Source organism: Canis lupus, chromosome 3 (genome assembly GCF_048164855.1).
Source record: "Canis lupus baileyi chromosome 3, mCanLup2.hap1, whole genome shotgun sequence".
NCBI classification, from domain to species: domain Eukaryota; kingdom Metazoa; phylum Chordata; class Mammalia; order Carnivora; family Canidae; genus Canis; species Canis lupus.
Genome location: NC_132840.1, coordinates 11997346 through 12020433, shown reverse-complemented (window position 1 = coordinate 12020433; position 23088 = coordinate 11997346). Strand labels below are relative to the sequence as shown.

At 39.9% G+C, this 23088-nt stretch overlaps 1 protein-coding gene across 7 annotated transcripts in view; it reads right to left on the bottom strand.

Moving 5' to 3' along the window:
* HYDIN (HYDIN axonemal central pair apparatus protein) overlaps nucleotides 1–23088 on the bottom strand; it is a 383131-nt gene that overhangs the window by 200462 nt on the left and 159581 nt on the right. For 6 of the 7 annotated variants that reach the window (XM_072817829.1, XM_072817826.1, XM_072817838.1 and 3 more), the window contains 6 exons: nucleotides 22752–22870; nucleotides 17539–17762; nucleotides 12672–12739; nucleotides 6383–6618; nucleotides 3779–3879; nucleotides 938–1073 (listed from right to left, as the gene is read on the bottom strand). In XM_072817829.1, the coding sequence (XP_072673930.1) occupies nucleotides 938–1073; nucleotides 3779–3879; nucleotides 6383–6618; nucleotides 12672–12739; nucleotides 17539–17762; nucleotides 22752–22870 (884 nt within the window). The remainder of the gene's footprint in view (nucleotides 1–937; nucleotides 1074–3778; nucleotides 3880–6382; nucleotides 6619–12671; nucleotides 12740–17538; nucleotides 17763–22751; nucleotides 22871–23088) is intronic. The other variant, XM_072817857.1, reaches the window with a different exon arrangement.

Here is a 23088-nt window from a genome sequence, read left to right as displayed (position 1 = left end):
TCCAGATAATGTCAATTGCCATTCCGGTTACTTCACACACGATTTTTTTTTTTCATGTTTCCACTAAAAAAACATGATGTCAAGATCTGAAGACAAAATTTGGCACTGTCTTTAGCTGACCACTGTGTTTCTCTGATGTAGCCTAACCTGCCTTGTTTCCATAGCCTCCATACTTGTCTTTGAACTCATTTTGAACCTGTAGTCAAATAAAAACTCCATAAAAAATAAATAAATAAAAATAAAAGCCCCATTTGATTTTTTTTCATGAATTTTTAGTAGAGTACTGTCCTTACATAGTAATAGGGTTTTAAATACAAATCCATTCTTGTAAATTGCATCCCATTAGTAACCTTCCATTACTTTGGTCTGTACAGATTTTTTTGAACCTTTAATCCAATGTCTTTAATTGCTTAGTGTCCCACTTAGCTAGGTGTAGCAGTATATGGACAGATCTATTTCATAAAACATTAGAAGACAAGTTCTCTTTTTCTTCTTTTTGTAGTATTTCTAGACTTCTAGTTGAACAAGTCCATTTATAAATATTGCATTACCATAACTTAGTGACGCTGTTCAAGTCACAGCCATGGCCATAAATGGAAACTCCTAGCTCTGCCTCATTTCCCAGGAATGATTATCTCATAGGCAATTATTTGCAGGTTCAACTTCTGCATGTTGGCTTAATTGACCCTTTCCTTTCTTTATCAAAGGCAATTTCCCTGGAAAATTAGTAACTGTTTAAACCTGTAGTTGCATAATCATGGAGGTGGAAATCCAGCTGTGGCTTTACGACTCCATGCCCAGATTATCCCAGGGTTAAAAAAATCAGAATTACAGAGATCATGTGTTCAGAAATATGGTTCCTTGGAAGGATTTCTCTTTCTCATCGAGAAAATCCAACCGAAGAAAAAGCAACACTGGAAAAGGATAATATACTCACCTGAGGCAGGACCTCATAGCATCCTGGGAGGTCATCATGATTGACAAGCTGGACCGTTTTCTTATAAGGGTACTTGAGGAAGCAGTGCCCGAAGTCCACCTCTGTGTTAACCATGTGGATGTTAGGTACAATACATCTGCTCAAAGGAAGGAGCCCATTAAAGAATTCAAAAGGACAGAGAGCTTGTTTACATACGGAGAACACAGAGTCCCAAGTTAAACTCATTTGTCACTGTCACAAAGTTTTTCTCTAACAACTACATTAATCATTTTCAAATCTTCTCTCCTGTCATCCCCATTCCTTCGCCCCCAGTCACCACTTTTTAATCAAAAAAAGGGCTAGAACCAGGACTCCTTATACAGCAGACTTCCATGGGTAATGAATAACATTTCCATTGTTTTTCATATTTGGCCTTATTTTGCCAAGGGGCCTCCACAGTGCAAGTTCCTTAGGTTAGTGGATTTGTTTCCAAGTTAAATAGGACCAACACCACCCGCATGGCATCCTAATGAGCTGTGACACTTTGAACCAGTCACAGTCCCGCAAGGACTAGCTACCAGTTTGTACCACCTAAATTATGGTAATAATTCTAACTCCTGTGCAGAACAGCTGTCTTGGATCAGTAGGCTGCTCGGCCCAGGACTGGCACTGACAGTGGTGCTCAGTGCAACGGTGGCTATGGTAGGGGAAGGAAGGTTGCTGAAGCCCTGTGTGTGAGGTTGGGTTTTATTTTGTGCCTGAATCTCAAAGTCTGCCCTGCCTTTCTGCACTGTGACAATACAATGCCACGGTGAGGAGTACTGGCGTCTGAATCAGGGCCAGGCTCAAATGCTGACCTTAACAAGGACAAGCCTGAGCAAGTTGCTTTCCCTTCCTGAGTCCCATTTTGCTCAGAGGTAAAATGAAGGTAATTCTAGGGACTGACATTAGCATAATGAACTCTAAGAGTATTGTGGGAAATATGGGGGTGGGTGGGTGATGAGAATGAATAGCACAGCACAGTGCCCATAGCACTGAGCAAGAGCTCAGTCAGTGAGAGATGATTAACCTGTGGTAGAGGGCACAGCAAGCTGTCACTGCTGGCTCTCTGAAAGTTCTAAAAGCCAATTCTTTTGTTGAGGGTCTTCAAGCAGTTTCTACAGATTACACCAAAAATGATGACATGAAAGAGAGTCTTGTTAACCCAAAGTTTGAGGTTTAGCATGGGATGGGTGTTCATTTTCAGCTAGAATGGAGTTGCCAGTTGACCTGATGACTTTCATAAAGCTAATCATTTACTACCTGAAATACTGTGGCTGATAGGACTTACAGTATTTGACTTGGGTCACAGAAAAAAACATGGTAGGAAACTCATAGCTGCTTAAGACCCTTTTTTAAAAAAAAATTCAGAGTTTCCTACTGATACCTGCAGGGAAAGAGGGCTCCGAGGGGGAAAGTGTCAGAATAAATCCAACCAGAAAAGAAATGAAATGCAAGACTAGACAAAAAGGTAAATCTGGGAATAGAAAGGACTAGATGAAAGTTTTTGCTGTTTTTTTTTTAAGATTTTATTATTCATTCATGAGAGAGAGAGAGGCAGAGACACAGGCAGAGGGAGAAGCAGGCTCCATGCAGGGAGCCTGACGTGGGACTCGATCCCGGGTCTCCAGGATCACGCCCTGGGCTGAAGGTGGCGCTAAACTGCTGAGCCATCCAGGCTGCCTAGTTTTTGCTGTTTTTAAGCAAACAAAATAATCAATTAGGTCTTTGGAAGGAACACTAAGTAGACCATAGCACAAGCATAGCACAAGCATAGCACAAGCCTCGACCTTCAAATCCTTTACAATACAGCTTCTGAAATTCATGAGACCTAAACTCCAGGGATGGACATGTTATCAGGTTTTTACTAAGTAATTTCACAAAAATGGCATTTTCATACATTCCCCTTAAAGTCTCAGACCTGGACACCTGTTTGCTTTGGCCAAAGTATGGCCCATGATTTTATTATTTACTTAGGATCACTATCATCAGTGGTGTCATGCTCCACCCTTGGAAAGACAGTAACTTAGTCAAGGAGACACACTCAACAAATGGCAGAGCCAGGATCTTCACCTGGCCCCAGAGACAACTGCTGCCTCTATTAAAACACAGGGAAGGTGGGGATGGTTCTGAGGAGTGTGGTTAGAGGCCCCCATTTGGGTGGTCTACCTGTAGCCAGCATTAAGTCATAGTAACAATCTCCCGAAGAAGAAATTTCTTGCTAGATGGATCTCCCACTGCAGGACTGTGAGCACTGCTCTTTCTGGGCATAACCCTGGAGTATTATATTTAAAGATAAAAATAAAAAGCAGCAACTGTTCACATCTTCCTGGTAAAGCCTTTTTAGGTTATATAGTTGGAAAGTCAGACCATTCAAAAGCACCATTATTCCTTTTTTTTTTTTAAGATTTATTTATTTATTTATTCGTGAGAGAGAGAGAGAGAGAGAGAGAGGCAGAGACACAGGCAGAGGGTGAAGCAGGCTCCATGCAGGGAGCCCGATGTGGGACTCGATTCCGGGACTCCAGGATCACGCCCTGGGCCCAAGGCAGGCGCTCAATCACTGAGCCATCCAGGGATCCCCCAAAAGCACCATTATTCTTAATGCTGCAAAACACACACATCCCTTCTCTTATCTCCACCAAAGGTGCAGTTTGCTGTTTTAAAGCTTTGTCATTTGAATATCAGATCCAACTTCGCTTCCCAGGAAAGCAGAACAAATGCAGTGGGAACCGAATGCAGGTATGCTGCCTCTTGGAGAGACAGCCCATATTGGCAGCTCAGGGGAGACTCAGGAAGATAGAAAGTAGGTGAGCATGATACCTGGCTGTAATTAGGAGTGCCAGCACTTCTTCCCCAATGCCCTCCACGTCCACCACCAGGGCCAGCTCATATTTCTGCACAGTGTTGGAGCATAAGGTCACCTGGGAAGAAAAAGATGAAAAGCCGCTCTTCTACAAGGCCAGCCCTCCCCCTGCACAGGGGAGAAAGGAGCAGGGGAGGACCACACTGATGAGGACAACTTCTAAGTACTCTAGTAGGAGATGTACGGCATTTTACATTTTTATTGGGACAAGTTACATTTTGGGGTCAGGGCGTGCTGAGGTTTTTCAAAGGCCAGGTTAGAAACCAAATGGCTTTAGTTACAGTAGGTTTGCTCATTTCTGAGAAGAAGTCATATACCTGCATAAGGGGAAAAAATGACTCTGAAGGATGAGCTGTATCAAACAACTATAATTACTCAATTTACATTGTTCTCTATGCCTGTAGGCTATATCAATTATGAAAATTCAATAAACTGAAAAAACACAATAGGTAAGTTTCTCTTACAGCAAAATAAATGAACATAACCATGTCAGTTCTAAAAAGTGGCATAAGGAATCAACTAGTCTTATCTAAAAAAAAAAAAAAATCAAAGTCTGTCTCCCCCCCCTCCCCTTGCCCTCTATACTCATTAGTGGAGCAGAAAGCAGGAAGCTCCGAGTAAAGGTCTATTCAAGGACAATATGTGCCCAGTGTATATATTTTACTCTGTGTTTTTTATTCATTATTGTGAAATTTTATATTCAAGCTGTTGAAGTCTCGTCACAATTTTTAATTGCTTGAAGATGATTTGTAGTGGCAGAGATACCTACAAGGAGAGAGAACAGCTTCTGGCATAGGTGAAAGCTTTTCTATCCATAAATTATGTATGAAGGACTAATTAAACTTTTTTTCTTGGTTGCAGAGGGAAACATTGGATGCAAATTCGAGTCTATACAGACATGGCTGAAGTTTAGTTCAGGAGCAAAAACTGAAGCTTGCAGGAAGCTTTTCCAAATATAAAGAGGGAATGAAGATGGAGCCATTGATTTGGAAAGAAAACTTGTCAAATTTGGAGAGAAGTAGCTGCCCCAACATGCAGAGATGCTCCGAGTTAGGAAGCCCTGTTTATATCTCTGAGCTATGGTTAGAAGGGAGAACGAGTGGCTCTGGCAGAAGGCTGCTAGATGAATGCTATGTCTTCTAAAATCTTCCTGTGCCACGTGCAAGAGCAAAAAGGAAAGGTAGGCAATGTGTAGGTTGAACACTAAGTAAAAAATAAAAGTATTTGCAACAGCACTTCTTCCTGGGAAAGTCACAGTTAGCAACTGCTATGATCTGAATGGTTGTGTCCTCGCCCCCCATTCCCTCCCACCAAATTCATAAGTCAAAATTCTAACCCTCAGTATGGTGGTAATTAGGAGGTGGGGACACTGGGGGGGGGTGATTAAGTCATGAGGGTGGAGCCCTCATGAGGAGGATTAGTGCCCTTATAAAAAAGACCCCGCAGAGCTCCCCAGCTCCTCCCACCATGCAAGGACACAGGTCGGCAGTCTGCAATCTGCAATCGGGAAGATGCCCCTCACCAGAACCCTACCATTCTGGCACCCTGATCTCAGACTTCCAGTCCCCAAACTGTGAGAGATAAATTTCTGTTGTTTATAAGTCACCCAATTTCAAGTATTTATAACAATTAAAAATAGCAGCCCAAATGGACTAAGACCACAACTCTGAGAAGTTATAACAATAATATGACATAAACCTCATTAAGTCCATGGAGAAGCCCTTGGAAGAGCCAAAAACTCCCAGAAAAGATTGAGGATGAGTGGATTCAGGTGAGCTATTATAAAACACTTAAAACAAATGTGGGGGATAAAACCACAGCTGAATTAAATATTCAAAGATAATGACTAAAGAGAAAATTACCAACCTTAGCTATGGGAATCTTATTTTGTCTTTCCCAGAAAAGATAAAATCACTTCAATTTAGCAGCCTTCAATAATGCTAAACCTGACTATTTGGAGAAGCAAAAGTCAGTGAGGGAGGACGGTAAAACCTTTCTCTGTTAGCTGTGAAATAATTCTGCTAGTGGCCATAATCAGAGTATCACACTGAGTGTCTAAATATAAAGCACTGTTAGGAATATCACATCTACATTCACCATGAAGCCCAGATTTGTATTAAAAATCTGAATAAACTGAGTATCATCTGTGGCACAAATCTGAACCTTTATTGGTATAAATGATTTGATTCTGAAGGAAAATAGAACCTAATTATCAATGAGTTCTTAAATCTTTCTGTATTTGTACCACTAAGGGTACTATCTATATAGAGCAATGGTTGGTTGTACTACGAATTTCTAGAATCCATTGTTCTGGTGAAGGCAATGCATCTAGAGTGATAGAAATCCACTAGAGCAGTGTCAGTTCTTTTGCCCAATATATTTGTATCTGGTTTCTTTTGCTCCAATAATTCACTGCCTTATAGGCCCACTTTTTCACGTGAATTAGAAGCACTCCCTCCTACTGACAGTTGGACATATAAAGCATACCCTGTCTGTGGTCCTATTAACTATTTGAGAGTTTGGCTCCTTGGCCATGTTTGCTGGAAAGCTGTGTACTTTACCCTGATAGCAGCAAATCCTTGGGGGCGAATGGTGCCACTGCTGGGAGTGATGGTGAATTCTTTTGGTTTCATTATGGGTATTTTGTCCTTGTTCCAAGATGGTATTTTGTTGTCTGAATACTGCTCACAAGTTGAAATGCTTTTACGGCCATTGCCATCCCCAGGGACACGTAGTTTGAAAGTCATGGGGACCAAGGAGGTGTTATTGAGGGAACATATCAAGGTATGAGGGAATCCTGGAAAACAAAATAGGAAGTAAGAAGTAAGAGCCGCATTCTCCCCTCCCTTGAACTTCAACTCCTACTAGCATTGTCAAACTTCTCAAATGAACTGTCTATGCAACTCAGTGCTACCTGATTAACTCTACCTCTCCCAGATTACAGTCTTCAATTGTACAATCAGTGAATGCATTTCTTTCTTTTTCTTTCATCCAATGAATACTTTTATACACTTACTATGTAGCAACAATAGACATAAAACCAATCCCTTGATGTTCATCCAGGACCCCCTCAAGAAGCAGCCTCTGTAATCTGTTTGGTGAATAGTCTTCCAAAAGTAGATTTTGCATTTAATTTTTGCATAGAATACAGATTTTTCTAAAAAATTGAATCATATTTGCTCTTTTTATTTGCCAGTGTGTGAAAGGAGAGGAGTCTGTGTGGTTTTCCCCATTGTATGATCTAGGCCTGCCAAGACATTATGTAACTCATCCTGGACCTGTCTGAGGCTCCTGCTTTCAGGGTAGATGACACAAGATTGAATGACCTCTCCTGAGAGAGACTTTATAATCTGCTTTTGAGCCAGCTAGAGACTAACACAACAGTTGGCTTTTACCTCCCTTAGACAAAGCTACTTTGTTATGTTAAATTTAGCCTTCCTATATTCAGTTCAGTTTGGGGAGACTCCTCATCCCTTTCTAGGAGATATGGATCCTCCTTGCCTGGCAAGCAATAAACTGAACCCTGATTTTGGATTCTCTAGGTAGCCACTGTATCTGCCACCACTTTCAGAACAAGAGGAAAACAAATATGTATATTTCTACTAGATGCAAACAGTACTTTTTCTACCTTGAACCCTACTGCAATAAAACACAATTGGTTTCTGGAGTAGTTACTACATCATTGCAAGGCGTATTTTGACCTGATCTAATTCTTGAAGATTCCCATGATTGAGTCTTTGTGTACACATTAGGACTGCTGGAGGAAACACATTTATGTCTCCTTTGTGATATCACCTGCCAATCTACTTGGAAGAGATCCGTTATGGAAAAAGAATTGCCCAATTAAGTGTACCTGAAGGATTTTCTTGGAAACCCCAGAGGAACTGCTTGAAAGTCAGTTTCACAATCATGTATTACTGCATTCAACTTTTCTTAACTTTCCCAGCAAAGACTCTTGAAACTATAGATCCCTTACACTTATTTCACCCCACCTTTTATGGGATAAGCACTCCTACAATGTAATGAACGTTGCTCCGGAAGTGGTTAGTATAAGGATTCAGATGGGTCCTTCCAAATTATCGCTCTATTTCTTTGTACCTAGAAATTTTTCTGAGAATAAAGTCAGTTATAACTTCCTAGCTAGGACAATTCCTTGTACAACTACCTGTAAACCCCATATTTCTAGTTTAGAAGCTTAAAGAAAAGGATATCATTTTATTAAAGACTGCAGGGTCATTAATAATATGTTACTCCTAGACTTCTGCTTGCACCAAATCCTAATACTACTGGGTTTAGGCTTTCCTGATGCTTTCTATGGTTTCCTTTGTTAACCTAAGATCTTCCTATAATCATTGCAGTTAAGATTATAAGGGACAATTACAACGAATTGTTCCTGGCTCTCTACTTCACACCCTCCTAAAGTCAATTTAAATATTTCTTCTTGAGTGAAATACTACCAGTTCATACCTGGGCCATGGAAGACAACTATCATGCTGCTTTTTTTTTTTTTTTAAGATTTTATTTATTTATTCATGAGAGACACACAGAGAGAGGCAGAGACACAGGCAGAGGGAGAAGTGGGGAGCTTAATGCAGGACTTGATCCCAGGACCCTGGGATCACAGTCCAAGCCAAAGGCATACCCTCAATCACTGAGCCACCCATGTGCCCTTACTTTTTTTGATCTCTATATTTATCCTAACAACTTTGCCCTCAAACCCTAACTTCTCTGACCAAATTACCCAATGGTCAGGTCCACTGAGTACCTGGAGCCTTCTAAACTCCTTATTTTCATTCAACATATTCTTGTAGCTCCTGAAAAATAGTGAGTGTACACATACTGTCCCTTTTGGTCCCTTTTGGTCTATCACCTGGCATATCAGTTGTTACTTGGTCCATTGTACTCTTTAAGGAATCTGAGGATTTATCAAAGCTTCAATGTTCCTTCAGGGACAGTCACCACCCACATTCTATAATCTGAGTCTCTGACACTACTGTAGCTTCAGTCAACCTAATTAATTGTTAGATATGTCATCCAACATCCAATCCTACCATCAAAATATTTATAGCCATACTTTAGACATTTCAGAGGCCAATCAATAGTACTATTACCTCTCATCTACTTTAGTGTATTTATAATAATCTAACACCATCAATCCCAACAGGCCCTGATGCCAAATCTAGAATCTTTATCTCTGAGCCAAATAACTAACCCATATCAGACACCTCTTCAAGAATGGACCTTAGTGCCAATATGGGAACAACATTACCAACTTTACTTAGCTCAATGTACTCCCCAGTGCTACAAGCTTCTGTAACCTTTTTTAAACTCCATACAATATGCCAGTCATCCTGAAATAACTAAGAAAATTCCTCCAATTCTTGGCTTGTTCCTTTAACAGTTACTTTCTCTTGCATCTGGAACTATATGCACCCTTATTGGTCTTTCATCCCTGAACCAATAACATGTTTAGTTTTGTCTGTCTCATCAAAGCCCTAATTGCACATGTGAGGTAATAATTAGGAAGTTTCCAATAAATAACTCTTCCATGCCAATAAATAACTCTTCCATGGATGGTGTTTCTTTGTGACAGGAGGCCAATCTTCCTGGAGAAATAAATAATGATACTTTGGGTAGGATTCATGAGAGAACTCTAGTTCCAACTCTGGGATTTAAAAATATTATCATAAAATAACTTTGAAATTGTGTCACAAAATTGTCTCGGACTTTGGCTTTTACAGTACAGAATCCAGAAGCACAGCAACGTAGCTTGAATTAACTGACCCAATTGGTTTTGAAAATGAAATAACCCTAGATTTCTTGCTGGCAAGCAAAAAGATATGTTTTTTGTTAACATTTCCTGCCACACTACAGAGGAGATTAATGAATTCATATCCAAACTAAAAGAAAGGCAACTTGAATTTTGAAGGTGGGCTTAGGAGGGGTGTTTTCATATCTCAGACCTGAGGAATCTTGGGTCATGGGTCTGCAGTGTTTTCCTGCCTCTTGTCTAGCTGCCTTATCACCAAATGGTTCAATAAGATGTTATACAACAAAAGAAAAATAAGCTGTTTCTATTTTCACCTAAGCTTAGTTACCAAAACTTCTAGCTGACCAACCATGAGAAATAGCTGTTGATTATTATCTCTACAGCTCAAAGAAATAATGAATTAATTACTCAATAATGGCCTTTCCTATACTTAGGGATAATAGGAACAGACCAAATGGAAGACATTAATTGGAAAAACCTACCTAGTTTGGAGCATCACAAATGGATTCACCCACTGTGTTACCCAGAGCTTGCCAACATCAAATATAGCATTTTGAATACATCAATAGCATCTTGGGGATATATATACACTTCCTGTTTGCCATATTTTGTTGAAATGTACTATCAGGGACATTGGTGCTTTTTTTAAAATTTTTTTTAAATTTTTATTTATTTATGATAGTCACAGAGAGAGAGAGAGAGAGAGAGAGAGAGAGGCAGAGACACAGGCAGAGGGAGAAGCAGGCTCCATGCACTGGGAGCCCGATGTGGGACTCGATCCCGGGTCTCCAGGATCACGCCCTGGGCCAAAGGCAGGCGTCAAACCGCTGCGCCACCCAGGGATCCCACATTGGTGCTTTTTAATGTTTGGATTCAGATATTCTTGGGGCTCAAATATTGGCTTATTGGTATAGTATTGACATTAAACTTTCAGCAGTGAACAATAATAGGGCAGATTCTAGACAATGAACCAGTATGAGATTTCTTGGAGTGACTGATCCAAGGTGCTTATTTAGATTCTATTTTCTCTCTCCAGAGCAATATGATATAGGGCACATTTTCCAAATATTCTGTTTTGGAGTTCATATTTAAATGGTATGCTGCTATCATGCATCAGTTGCCCAGACCTCTCTGTAGACTCAGTTGAGCTGTCTGGAGGATAACTGCATAGGCCTTTGGGTAAGTAATTCACCTCTTATTGTATATTAGTCACAGTTACCCTTTGAGAGAGTACATCTTTCTTTGTTGGCCATGAGACAATTTTCAAGTTGTAGGTCACTTTTACTTCCTTGCAAAAACTCTATTACTCAAACATGCCCTAAAATTTGTGAACATGTCTCCAGCCATTTTCATATTCTACGGTAATAAACAGACATTCAACTCCACTTACATAGATTTTCCTATATTTTGGGAGATGTCAAAAGTTAAAGCAGCTGATAAAGGCATTATGAATAAGCTTTTTGTAAAGAAAAGATATTTTTGTAGAAAAAAATTTCCCCAAATAGATGGGCCTGCTTGAAGTAAAATAATTGAATGTCAAAATGGAGGAAACAAAGAAAAATGGAAAGGATGGTGGACTATAGATTCAGACTAGGGTTTCTCAGCCTCTTCTAAATTATTATAACCCCCTAAAAGAACCACTGTGATGAATTCATTTTCAATGAAATTAACTAGCTAAACATAATTTAAATTGGATTAATTTCTCCCTACTGAGAAAAAAAAAAACTCTAAAGAATAAAATTCTGTTGGGCGGAGCTGAACTTTGGAGGACCACAAACGTTGATTAGGTCCAAGCATTTTTTTTCCAACCCCAAACAAACAATTTTTAACCCTTTTGGGGCAATATCACTCTTGTTCATAGTGCACAGTTTAGACAGATCTCAATTGAAATACTCATTCTGCTACTGCTGTGTGACCATTGGAAGTTACTTAACTGTTCAAATGCTCAGTTCTTCCAGCTCCAAAATGGGAATCCTAAATAGCATCTCCCCAAAGGATTGCTAAAATGTTTAAATGTAGTACTGCATGTAATTCACTTAGCAGTGATTGGAATATAAGAAAGAACCAATAAATGGAAACTTTTACTGCTAATGCCATCGTTTTTATTATTGGAAATGCTGAGACAGGAGGAAATGACTTAGGGAAGTAACTCAGCAAGAAGACAACACAAAAATATAGATGCCTCCCATTTGTTTTTTTTTTTAACATTTTTTTTAATTTTTATTTATTTATGATAGTCACACACACAGAGGGAGAGAGAGAGGCAGAGACATAGGCAGAGGGAGAAGCAGGCTCCATGCACCGGGAGCCCGACATGGGATTCGATCCCAGGTCTCCAGGATCACGCCCTGGGCCAAAGGCAGGCGCTAAACCTCTGCGCCACCCAGGGATCCCAGATGCCTCCCATTCGAAATGATGGAATCCACCTGAATCCAACCACCAATAATTCACTTGAAACTTGAAAGTATCTCTGTGAACAGGTTGCTGTGTAGCCAGACTGGCAAATCAGAATCTGCATATAAATAGAGTGTTCGGGGGAGGGGGAGCGGTGCATGGTTGGCACATTGGTTTAGTGTCCAACTCTTGCTTTCAGTTCAGGTCATGATCTCGGAGTCGTGAGATCAAGCCTGGCATTGGCTTCCCTACTAAGCGCGGAGTCTGCTTGAGATTCTCTTCTTCTCCCTCTGCCACTCCCACTTGTGCTCTCTCTCTCTTGAATAAATAATTAGGTAGATAGATGATAGATAGATAGATAGATAGATAGATAGGCAGATAGAACGTTCAGAACATTTAGATAGGAGTGTGAAGTCTAGGGCTTTCCATTGTTCCATTACTGGAAGAGCCAGGACGACCACAGCCTGACAGCCCGCAGTGTCCAGGATATGGCTATAACTTCCACATATAAACTAGGAAACAGCACTAAAATATACTGCTGCAGAGGAAGGAGAGAACATTTCTATATCTATTTAGCTATTATCCATAAAAAGATGGTAAGAGAGGTTCTTTGGAAACCTTCCTCCTTCCATGTAGAGAGAAATGAATTCCACTCCATTTCCTACTTCAAATGGAAAAATACTCACCAAAGGAAACATCACCAAAGTGCAGGGCAGGAACATTGAAATGGAAGGTAGGTCCAATGACGCAGCCCCTGGAAGTAGGAATACAGGTTGGGGGAGTGGATAGAGAATCCAGTGAATTCAGAGTAACAGGAACTAGGGAGACACTAAGTCCTGAGAACCATAAACTAGCATTAAGTCAAGTATAGAATCTAGCACTTAAAGAAACTACGAGATGATGGTCTATCACTGTGGTTCTTAGAGTTCTTTTTCGAGACTCGAACCACTGGGTTTTAGCAAATGATGATGTGCTTAACTTATCACCAAATTCTACCAATGAATGAGGCAGAGCAGACACAGCACCAAATCAATGACAGAGAATATTAATGTGGATAAGATACACATTATGAAAAGTTATTCTCAGACAAGAAATAAAAATTATAGGGCTGGTCATATAACAAACATTAAGGACTATCAATGATACTAATATTCCTTGCCCCATATTTTTATAAAATCATTTTAATCTAGTTCCTACTGCCAACTAGCTATGATCTTGGTGGGTCATTTTGCCTTGATAGGTTTCTTTGCCTGATGTATAAAAGATAAGACTCAAATAGATGGCCTATAAGGACCCTTTGCTGTAAATGTTGGTCCATTTCTCTCAGTGCAGGGCCTCATGATCTTAGAATGATGCTCTAGCTTACAATAAATAATAGATTCTACAGCTTCCAGTTGGCTTCAGGTGCAGTAGAAAGCATAATGTTCCCCAGTGATATTTGTGTGCTACTCCATAGAATATGTTAGATTACATGGTAAAGGGGAAATAAGGTAGCAGAAGAAATTAAGTTTCTTAATTAACAAGTCTTAAAATAGAGTGATTATCCTAGATTATTCTGGTTTGCCCAATGCAATCACAAGGGTCTTTAAAAATACAAGAGGATGCTGAAGAGGAGGTCAGAGTGATGTACTGTGGAAAGGACTTAACCAGTTGTTGCTGGCTTTGAAGAAAGAGAAGGGGGCCCCTGAGCAAAGGACTGTAGGCAGCTTCAAGGAACTGAAAAAGGTTAGGAAATGCATTCTCTCCTGGAGCCTCCAGAAAGCAACACAGCCCTTCCAGCACCTTGATTTTAGCCCCGTTAAGACCTACGTTGGACTTTAGATGTATAGAACTGTAAAACAGTAAGTTTGTATTGTCTTAAGTTACTGAGTTTGTGGTAATTTGTTACAGCAGCAATAGAAGGTATTTGTTTATTCTTGATTTTCACCATGATCCATATCCCTAAATTCCATAGACCAAAGGTAAGAACTGAAATATTCCCCATCTATGTGCCAAGCTTTTAAAAGATCCCAGAAGACATGCTAATCATGACCCTCCTAATTTACCCAGCTACATGTTGGGGAAGTATGTGTCAGACCACACTGAACACGCTGGTGCCTAGCAGTACTTCTGGCTGCTGTGTGTCTGACAAAATGGGCTAAGAGGCTGTTATAAGTCTGGGAGGAGCCATCAGAGCAAAGACTCAATTCTAAAAGCAAATCTTGGTTCTAAAAGCCTTTCTTGGGACCATCTATTCTATTTCATGCTAATGACCCAAAGTGGTTTCAAAAGCAGTGGCTAGTAATAGGCAAGGAATTGGGATCTAGTTGAGAATGAAGTCAAACAAGCCTATTGGTTACATACTTGACTTGTAAAAGAAGTTCTGTGAGGCCGAGTGACAAATAGATCAGAAGCATCTGAAATGCATAAAGACTAAAGAAAGTAAGAAAGAAGCTCACAAAATTGTACAAAGCAGTTGTTTAATTGGTACAGAAGTAGAAGGAACCAAAATTAAATCAAATTTGTTCAAAGGCATATATAACTAAGGGAATTTAGACATGGCTACTTTCATTCTAGCAGGAATTCTGAGTATTTGGACAGTCTCTGCCAAGTTTGTACCTTCCATCAATACAGTGGTCTGTTAAAAGTATACAGTTGACCATTGAACAACACAGAGGTTAGAGGTGCCAAGCTTCTGTGCAGTTGAAAATCCTGTATATATTTTGACTCCCCAAAACTTATTAGTAAATAGCCTACTGTTGATCAGAAGCCTTAATGATAACAGAAATAGACAATTAACACATACTTTGTATGTTATGTGCATGATATGGTGTATTTCTACAATAAAGTAAACTAGACAAAAGAAAATGTTATTCAGAAAATCATAAAGGGGGTGCCTGGGTGGCTCTGTCAGTTAAGCATCCAACTCCTGATTTTTGGCTCAGGTTATGATGTCATGGTTGTGAGATCAAGCCCCGAGTCAGGCGCTAGGCATGGAGTCTGCTTAAGATTCTCTCTCTCCCTCTGCATCTTCCCTCCCCTCTTAAAACAACAACAACAACAAAAAAATCATAAGGAAGAGAAAATACATTTATTATGCTGCATTTATCAAAAAATATCCACATATAAGTGGACGGTGTAGTTCAAATCCATGTTGTTCAAGGGCCAACTGTAATTTTAAGGACTAAGAGAAATAGGAAGATTGAATTATGTGAAACAAGTTGAATATAAAATACACCTTGTTATGGTTAAAATTTTATGAAATTGCATTTGTAAAAACCAGAGGCAGCAAAACTACTCATGGGTTATTTTAAAAATCACATTAATTTTACAGTGTTGTTTATCAACCACTTAAAATCCTGTGTCACATAGTTAGAGGAGTAAAAAGAAACAGCAAAAGCATGATAATTGTTCTGATCTTTCAGGCAGACTGGCCAAAATTATGTGGTATTGAGAAAAGAAGCATACCTGACAATAAAATGATAAGAAACAAAAGTTCAGAATCCCCAATATTAACTTTATAGAGATTTCTTAGGCCACAAGGCTCAAGGTAGTATTTCTGGAAAAGTCATAAGTGAGGTCAGTATTAATGTGTAGAGCTGGGAATATATAATAAATTATGCATGTATTTCACCTATTATCATTAGACAGATATTTACCAGGATTTCAAAATTATAGTTCATGGTTGAAAGTGCTGGAACCCTTCCGGACACATGCAATTTAGATAAGAATATTTCTTTTAGAACAAAATGATGGTTGCCAGAGGAGAGGGGAGGTAGGAAATGCGCAAAATAGATGAATGGGAGTAGGAGATAATAGGCTTCCATTTGTGGAATGAATATGTCACAGGAATAAAAGGAACAGCATGGGGAATATAGTCAACGGTATTATAATAATGTTTTATGGTGAACAGGTGGTAGCTACACTTGTGGTGAGCACAGCATAATGTACAAACTTGTCAAACTATGTTGTGCACCTAAAACTAATATAACATTGTGTGTCAATCATATGCAAACAAAAAATTTAAAAATTAAAAAAAAGAATATTTCTCTTAGAAATTTGTGATTTGTTTTAAGATGCACACAAACATTCTTTCCCCAAACAAGTTTTCCTTCCCTTTTAAAGAAACCAGAAATAACATCCAAAATAAGAGACTGACCTGGGAGTTTGGGCAAACATAATGTCCAGAGGATAAAATGAGAGACTTAACCTCCACGAGGAGCCAAAGTATCACGAATCCAAGTTTGCATGTGAGTAGGTCCCTGAGAGATTCCTAAATCCTATTACTCACAGCGGAAAACCCCAGTACAATCTAACCTGTTCACATATTGCTAGTGATGTGTCAGCAGGGTTGGTTTCTTTTGAGGGACTGCTTCCTCAGCTTGTAGATGGCCATCGTCTCTTTGTGCCTTGACATGGTGTTTTCCTATCTGTGTGCCTGTTCTTTGTGTGTGTGTGTGTGTGTGTGTGTGTGTGTGCCTGTTCTTATAAGGACACCAGTCACATTGGATTAAGGCCCACTCATATGACCTCATGTTACCTTAATTCTTTAAAAGTCGTATCTCTGAGTGCAGTCCAATTCTTAAGCACTGGATATTAGAATTTCAATATATAAATTTGGGAGGACGCAATTCACTCCGTAATAGGGACACTTAGGTAGAATTGAAAGAAGTGGTAATAACCTTTAAGCTTATCTTGAGATTCTGAATCTGATGAGACCAACACATTTTCCTAGGATTCTTCAAGACACATATGTCTGTCTCTTTTCTATGTTACCTCCAGACCCCAAGGGAGACCTTAGCTGTAGATGGAAGGAGGTCCTGCTAGCAGTAATCATAATAAGAGAGACTGCCATGGTAATTAACAACCTGTTGCTGTGAAAATCCAAATAGGATCTGCAATGTGTTCTGAAGACATGATCTTTCTAAGCACCAGGTGCCAAAGTTGTAGATCTGCCCAATGGGTTGGTCATAGAGAACTTTTTAAAACCTGAGGACAAACTCTGCTATTAATGATTTTCAATTACCACAAACAGCTGGAGAGGCTATCAAAAGACTTCTAGCACAAAAGCTGCAAATGTCTAGCCTTGGATGACTGATGCTATAAGTAGGCTTTTTTCTTACAATACCTGGAAGTATTATAGGTGAGAGCATTTTAAATTTCCTTAAAATAAAAATGAAAGATTAAAGTTTTGAGAAATTGGGATAATAGCTAAAGCCTAGACCAGAAAGTGATTTTATCCAGGTGTTACTGTAATGATTTATTTTCCCTAAATATCCTAAAACAGAGAGTATAACTAGGAACTAGCTTAATTTTTAAGTCCTTATTTTATGAAGCTATAGCTTGTAGAAAAACTAGATCCCTAAATAGCATTTGTATCCATGTTACAATAATAAGCTACATGTGCTCAGTAGGTAAACAATGGTAGAAATTAAAATACTCCATTATTTTTGACATGTTCCTACCAACAAAGACAGTTGAGGACATCCAAGACATGATCTGGCCTTAAAGTTTAAGAAGGCAGTAGATCAAAGCTTCAGTTAGCTTCCACATTACTTATAGATAATATCTTACCTAATGATCAATTTCACAGGCTCAGGGGACCCATTGACATTGACCAGGAACTCTTCTTCAAAATGTCCCAAAATGGCAGAACTGAAAGAGATCTGGACCGCCTGGACTCCATTTGGTTCGATGATGCCTTCCTTGGGGCTGAAAACAAAGCAGGCCCCCAAAGCCGAAGTTGGAGGGATCACGTTGAAGAGGGCATCAATGCTGCCTTTGTTGGATAGCATTGCCTATATCAATAAAAAGCCAAGAATGCAAAGATAGAGCATGGACATCTGATTTGTTTTTTTTTTTTTTTTTTTTTTAAGATTTTATTTATTTATTCATGAGAGACATAGAGAGGCAGAGACACAGGCAGAGGGAGAAGCAGGATCCATGCAGGGAGCCCGATGTGGGACTTGATCCCAAGACCCCAGGGTCACGCCCTGAGCCAAAGGCAGATGCTCAACCACTGAGCCACTCGGGTGTCCCTGATTTGTTTTCATATAAGCATGTGGCTATACTGTTTAATACCAGCACATAGACAGCTGCAGGAATCAAAGCCAGAGAGAAACTCCAGGGGAGAAATGAACAGTCTTCTGCCTTGAAGGTCTGAAGATAAGAATCCCAATGCAGAAATAATTCTGTGTTTTTAGTATCCTCTTTGGAACAAAGTTGTCACGTGTATTATAGTCATGTTATAAATACTGATTGTAATTACATCCACTGAAAAAAGAGCCTTAAAATGCCTTTTTCTAATACTCTTTAGGGTAACTGAGGGAAGGGAGGTATTTATCTTATATGTACAAGAAGGTCGAGAACAAGTGGCATACTGTAAAATAAGAAATCAGAACAGAGGAGCGATGCTACCTAAGCCAATGTTTTTAGTTTAGCCTGGAGAATGTGAACGAGATACCGCTGTGGATTCCAGATGACAAGGATTCTCTTTGTTGTGCTACAAGATTTCATTCTATTGGGATACTTTCATCTCAAACTCTATTGCGTGGATATAATTATTTGGGGCTGCTTATGTAAGCAACTGTTTTACCACAGGAAAGTTTTATTTCTGTATGCTATAGGTCCATATTTGCTTGCACATTAGGTATGTGTATGTAAAAAATTCAGGCCTGGCATTCAGAGTTCTCCACTCCTGGCTCAGTCCATCCCTCCCACCGCCTGCAGTGCCTAAGGTGCTTCTGCCTCTGCTATAACCATGCAACACTGTTCCGGGGCTTCTAAGACAGTTCCTTGCCAATGCTTACACCTGAACAGGTGAACAGCATGTTTTTCTATTTACAGACGCTCTTCAACCTACTCTCAAAGCACTGGAGGAAAAAGAGCCTAGGAGATCATGAAGGAATGTACAGAAAGGTATGTGGGGACATGTCAACACCTAGGGAGGTTACTTCTTACATATCAGAAGCCAAGGGAGGAGAAATTTCCAGAAAGGATTGAATGTAGTCAGAACCAAAGGGGAATAAACTTTGGGAAAATGTTACAGATTTTTTAAAAAAGATTTTATTTATTTATTCACGAGAGACACACAGAGAGAGGCACAGACACAGGCAGAGGGAGAAGCAGGCTCCATGCAGGAAGCCCGACGTGGGACTCGTTCCCAGGTCTCCAGGATCACGCCCTGGGCTGAAGGTGGTGCTAAACCGCTGAGCCACCTGGGCTGCCCAAAATGTTACAGATTGATTGATTGATTGATATATTTTTTTTAATTTTGTGGGACCTTTTATTTGCCATGTGAATACTTTTTCTCATACCATATTTATTCTTAGGGTTTGTTGTTGTTTTTCTTTTTGGAGTTCAATTTGCGAACATATAGCATAACACCCAGTGTTCATCCCACCAAGTGCCCCCCCCCGTGCCCATCACCCAGTCACCCCAACCCCCCACCCACCTCCCCCAGATTTTTGATTTTTGACTAAGGTCTTCCTGCCCTTAAGAAGAAAGTAACTCTAATGGAGTGTGACTGCAGAATCCAGAGTCCAAATGTTTAGGGAGTGAGTGAGTATGGAGGATACAGTGGTTGACTATTCGAGATTCCTGTTTTGAGAAGATTAAGGGGTGTGGAGCGAGAGTGGGGGCAGCAAAGCCATGGGAGGTGTGGCAGAGGAGCCCCAGGATAGTGATATTAAATGAGATAATACATACCCAGTGCCTGGTCCACATGATTGTTGTAGTAAGATAAGAGGGCTAGGTAACCAAGAGAATGGGGTCTGGGTGGATGTGGGGTGGCCATCGGCTCTGGTTGCCTCCCGAGAAGCAAAGAAGAAGGAATCAAGAGTATGTATAGAATAGAGTCAGAGACCTTTGCAGAGAAAACCACCACTTCTTCCAAGGGAAGATGGATGATGCGCCAAAAGAGATACATAACTAACTGCTGCTTGATATATTATTCATCTTTTTACATCCATTTCACATATCCCTCACTCTGTTTTAAATTCCCTGGTCATAGAATTCATGCTTCACTTTTTGATCCTTTTAAAGAGACCATGCAGAAAGTGATTATGGCCAGGGACTCAGAAGCCAAATTGCCTGGGCTCAAATCCCAGCTTTACCATGGATTTCTTGGTTGTGTGACCTTGGGAAACCTGCATTGTTTCTCTATGCCCCAGTTACTCCTTAGGGAGATGCATGGGTTGTCTTTTTACTTTCTGGTTAAGAGCAATATTTTACCCAGATTTTGTATAAGGCACTGGCTCCTCCATGTTCAAGAACATGCATGTCATTCCTCTCCCCCTGGCAAAGGGGCATCTTCATGTGAAGGCACAATCCAGAAAGTCATTTGGGATGAAATTCTGAGACCTTTTTATTACCTTACCCTTGCAGTCCAATTCCTTGGGGAGGAGAAAATTTATACTAGAGCTGTCACCTTGTTTTCCTTCTAATTATATTGGGGAACCGTGTACACTCTTGGGGCTGTGGTTTACTTTTATGTATTTGCTAAGCTCAGCAATGACTACGGGCAATAACTAGTTATTCAAATTTGTCTCAAGTAGGTAACATAATAAATTGAAAGAGAGATGCAATGAGGCATCAGCACTAAATACGCAGAGAGTGCAAAATATTCCCATAAGAAGCACCTTACCATGTCCATGTCCTTCTCTGCCAATGCACAGCCCTCAGAACTGCCCAATCTGATGCAGCACCTCATATAACACTTATTTAGCTGGCTATGGTTTGCTTTATTGTTCAAATCTAGGAGGGTGGGAAGTAGTGGCCTCAAATATACTTCGGTTAAATTTGTAAGAAATTATTACTACACTCCGGGAAAACCTATCCATTTTGCATCAGAACTAAAGGGTTTTTTTTTTTTTTTTTTTTTTTTGGTGTGGCATCCACTAGGAACAGTATGTAAGATGTAAGGGAAATGCACATTGGATAAATTATGGACAGAATGTCAATTTCATTAGAAGCATTGCACATTTTTTTCCTCCCAGGGTGACCCTTTTTTCAAAATGCAAAAGCCAATACAGCATCGTAGGCATGCCATTGTTCACTTCATCATAGTCATGTGACTGATTTCTTCATTTAAGAAATGCTCTTATGTATATTCCGTCTCACTATGACAGTAACATTTCTATTTACTTTTCACATCATCCTGCTTAGGCCACAGTTACTTTAGTGAATGTGGGGATAAAAAACACAATAGAAAGCTCTGGGTAGCAACCAGGCATTTGCCTCCCATGCCAAGGTTAGGTGGACTGAGGGTTGAGTTGGCTGTAGGCTGGATTTGCTCATGATGAAAGCGCCGGGATTGAAAGGGCAGCAAAAGCCCTTCTCTTCCCAGGATACAAGGCCCTAGTAACCCACCACTTACTAATATTTACTAACTGAATGACCTAGCCAAGTTACTTAACACACGAGGCAGAGTCAGGTTTGCTCTTCACTGAACCCACTCCCTCTTCCTCCCATGTGTTTCCCAGCTACTATTGTAGCTACGGACAGCTGATGGGAGGTGAATGAAAGTGACGAGTGCCACCTATAGGCCCAACTCCTACAGGAGATCTTCCAAGGGCATCTCTCCCTGCTCTTTCCCCTTCCTCCCGTGTGACACATGTGAGGCTGCAATCTTGCAGGCATATGTTAAGGGTGGCAGAGCTATGAGCTGGAAGGAGCCGGGGTCCTGATGCTCTGCTGGCAGAGAGCCATGTGCTGATAGACCTCATGTAAGCAACAAAATAGACTGGTCATGTCTGAGAGAGTATAGATCTTTGTATTTGTTACAGTATCTAGCATTACTTTAACTAGTAAAACTTCTCTAAGCCCCTGCTTCCTTGGCTATAATACGAGAATAGTCATTACACCTACTTTCTAGGGTTTAGAGAGGCCCAAACAAATGAATGTAAAAGTACTGGTACTGTGCTCAACATACATGAAGGGCAATGTTGTTCATGGTATTTACCACTCTCTGCCACTTATTTTTCATTTGTAGAATAGGTACAATAAAACCTACCTTTCACAGTTTTGCAAGGATTGGAAACTAAACACACATACATAAACATGTACACACAAGAAAGCCTGGAACCTGACCCCTATTTGTCACTCATTAAATAACTTATTTTATTATTATCTTTAGACAAACACAAACATTTAAAGTTTATGAATCTTTGTAAAATAAAGTTTTGATGGTTACAATTTGACATAACATAAAAAAAAGTAGATACAAAGTTAGTGGCAAGGTGACAATGAAGTAACTTTGATACTGAAGAACCCATGAGTACATCTTGTGAAAGGATCATTTTCTATCTAATTGGAAAGACAAAGCAGGGAAGTTTCAATCAGAAAGTTCCAGAAAGTACAATGACTGGTTTTAAGTCATGGGTTGGAGACTAGTGCATTCAGAGAAAACTCTGAAGTGTGAATAGAGCTATCCCCATTGGGACATTCCAGAAAATGTGAAAGTTTCTCTGTCCTCTGGTCTATAGGATTTGTTATCAGAAAACAAGCATTAAACAGATGGAGAGAAAATTATGATTTTCCTCTTTGCAAGATACAAGAGGATGAAGATAAAACCAATTACAGTATGGCTTCGTTGCCTCCAGGAAATTTAGAGGAGAAACCTTCAACAAGGCTAGGAAGACAAGGAAGAGCCAGATCATTCCAGAGTCTGAGTAATGGCAAATGGATGTGACTGCACACATTTTCTATCAATAAACACATACACAAAATAAAATAAACCAAGAAAGGTAAGTATTATTTGAGTCTCAGTGAACAATTCTAGTGCTTACCTCATAACAATGTATAGATCCAACAAAGACTTTTCCAATGTCCAGCAGTTCAAAGTTGAAGTGGATCTTTGGTCCCATTCCTTCCCCTCTGATTCGGAGAGGCAGACGGATCTCTCGGCCTATAAAAACAATTTAGACTTTATTACCTTGAAAGATGCTTCATTACCCCAAATTATGCACAATGTGTTGCCAATGTAAGCAATCAACAGTACTGCACCATCTCCCTGCAATAGACCCAGGGAACTGCAATTTAAACAACGCTGAAGATTTAGCTTATCTAAAAAAAAAAAAAAAAAAAAAGATTTAGCTTATCTTTGGGAAACAGGAATACTGGTAG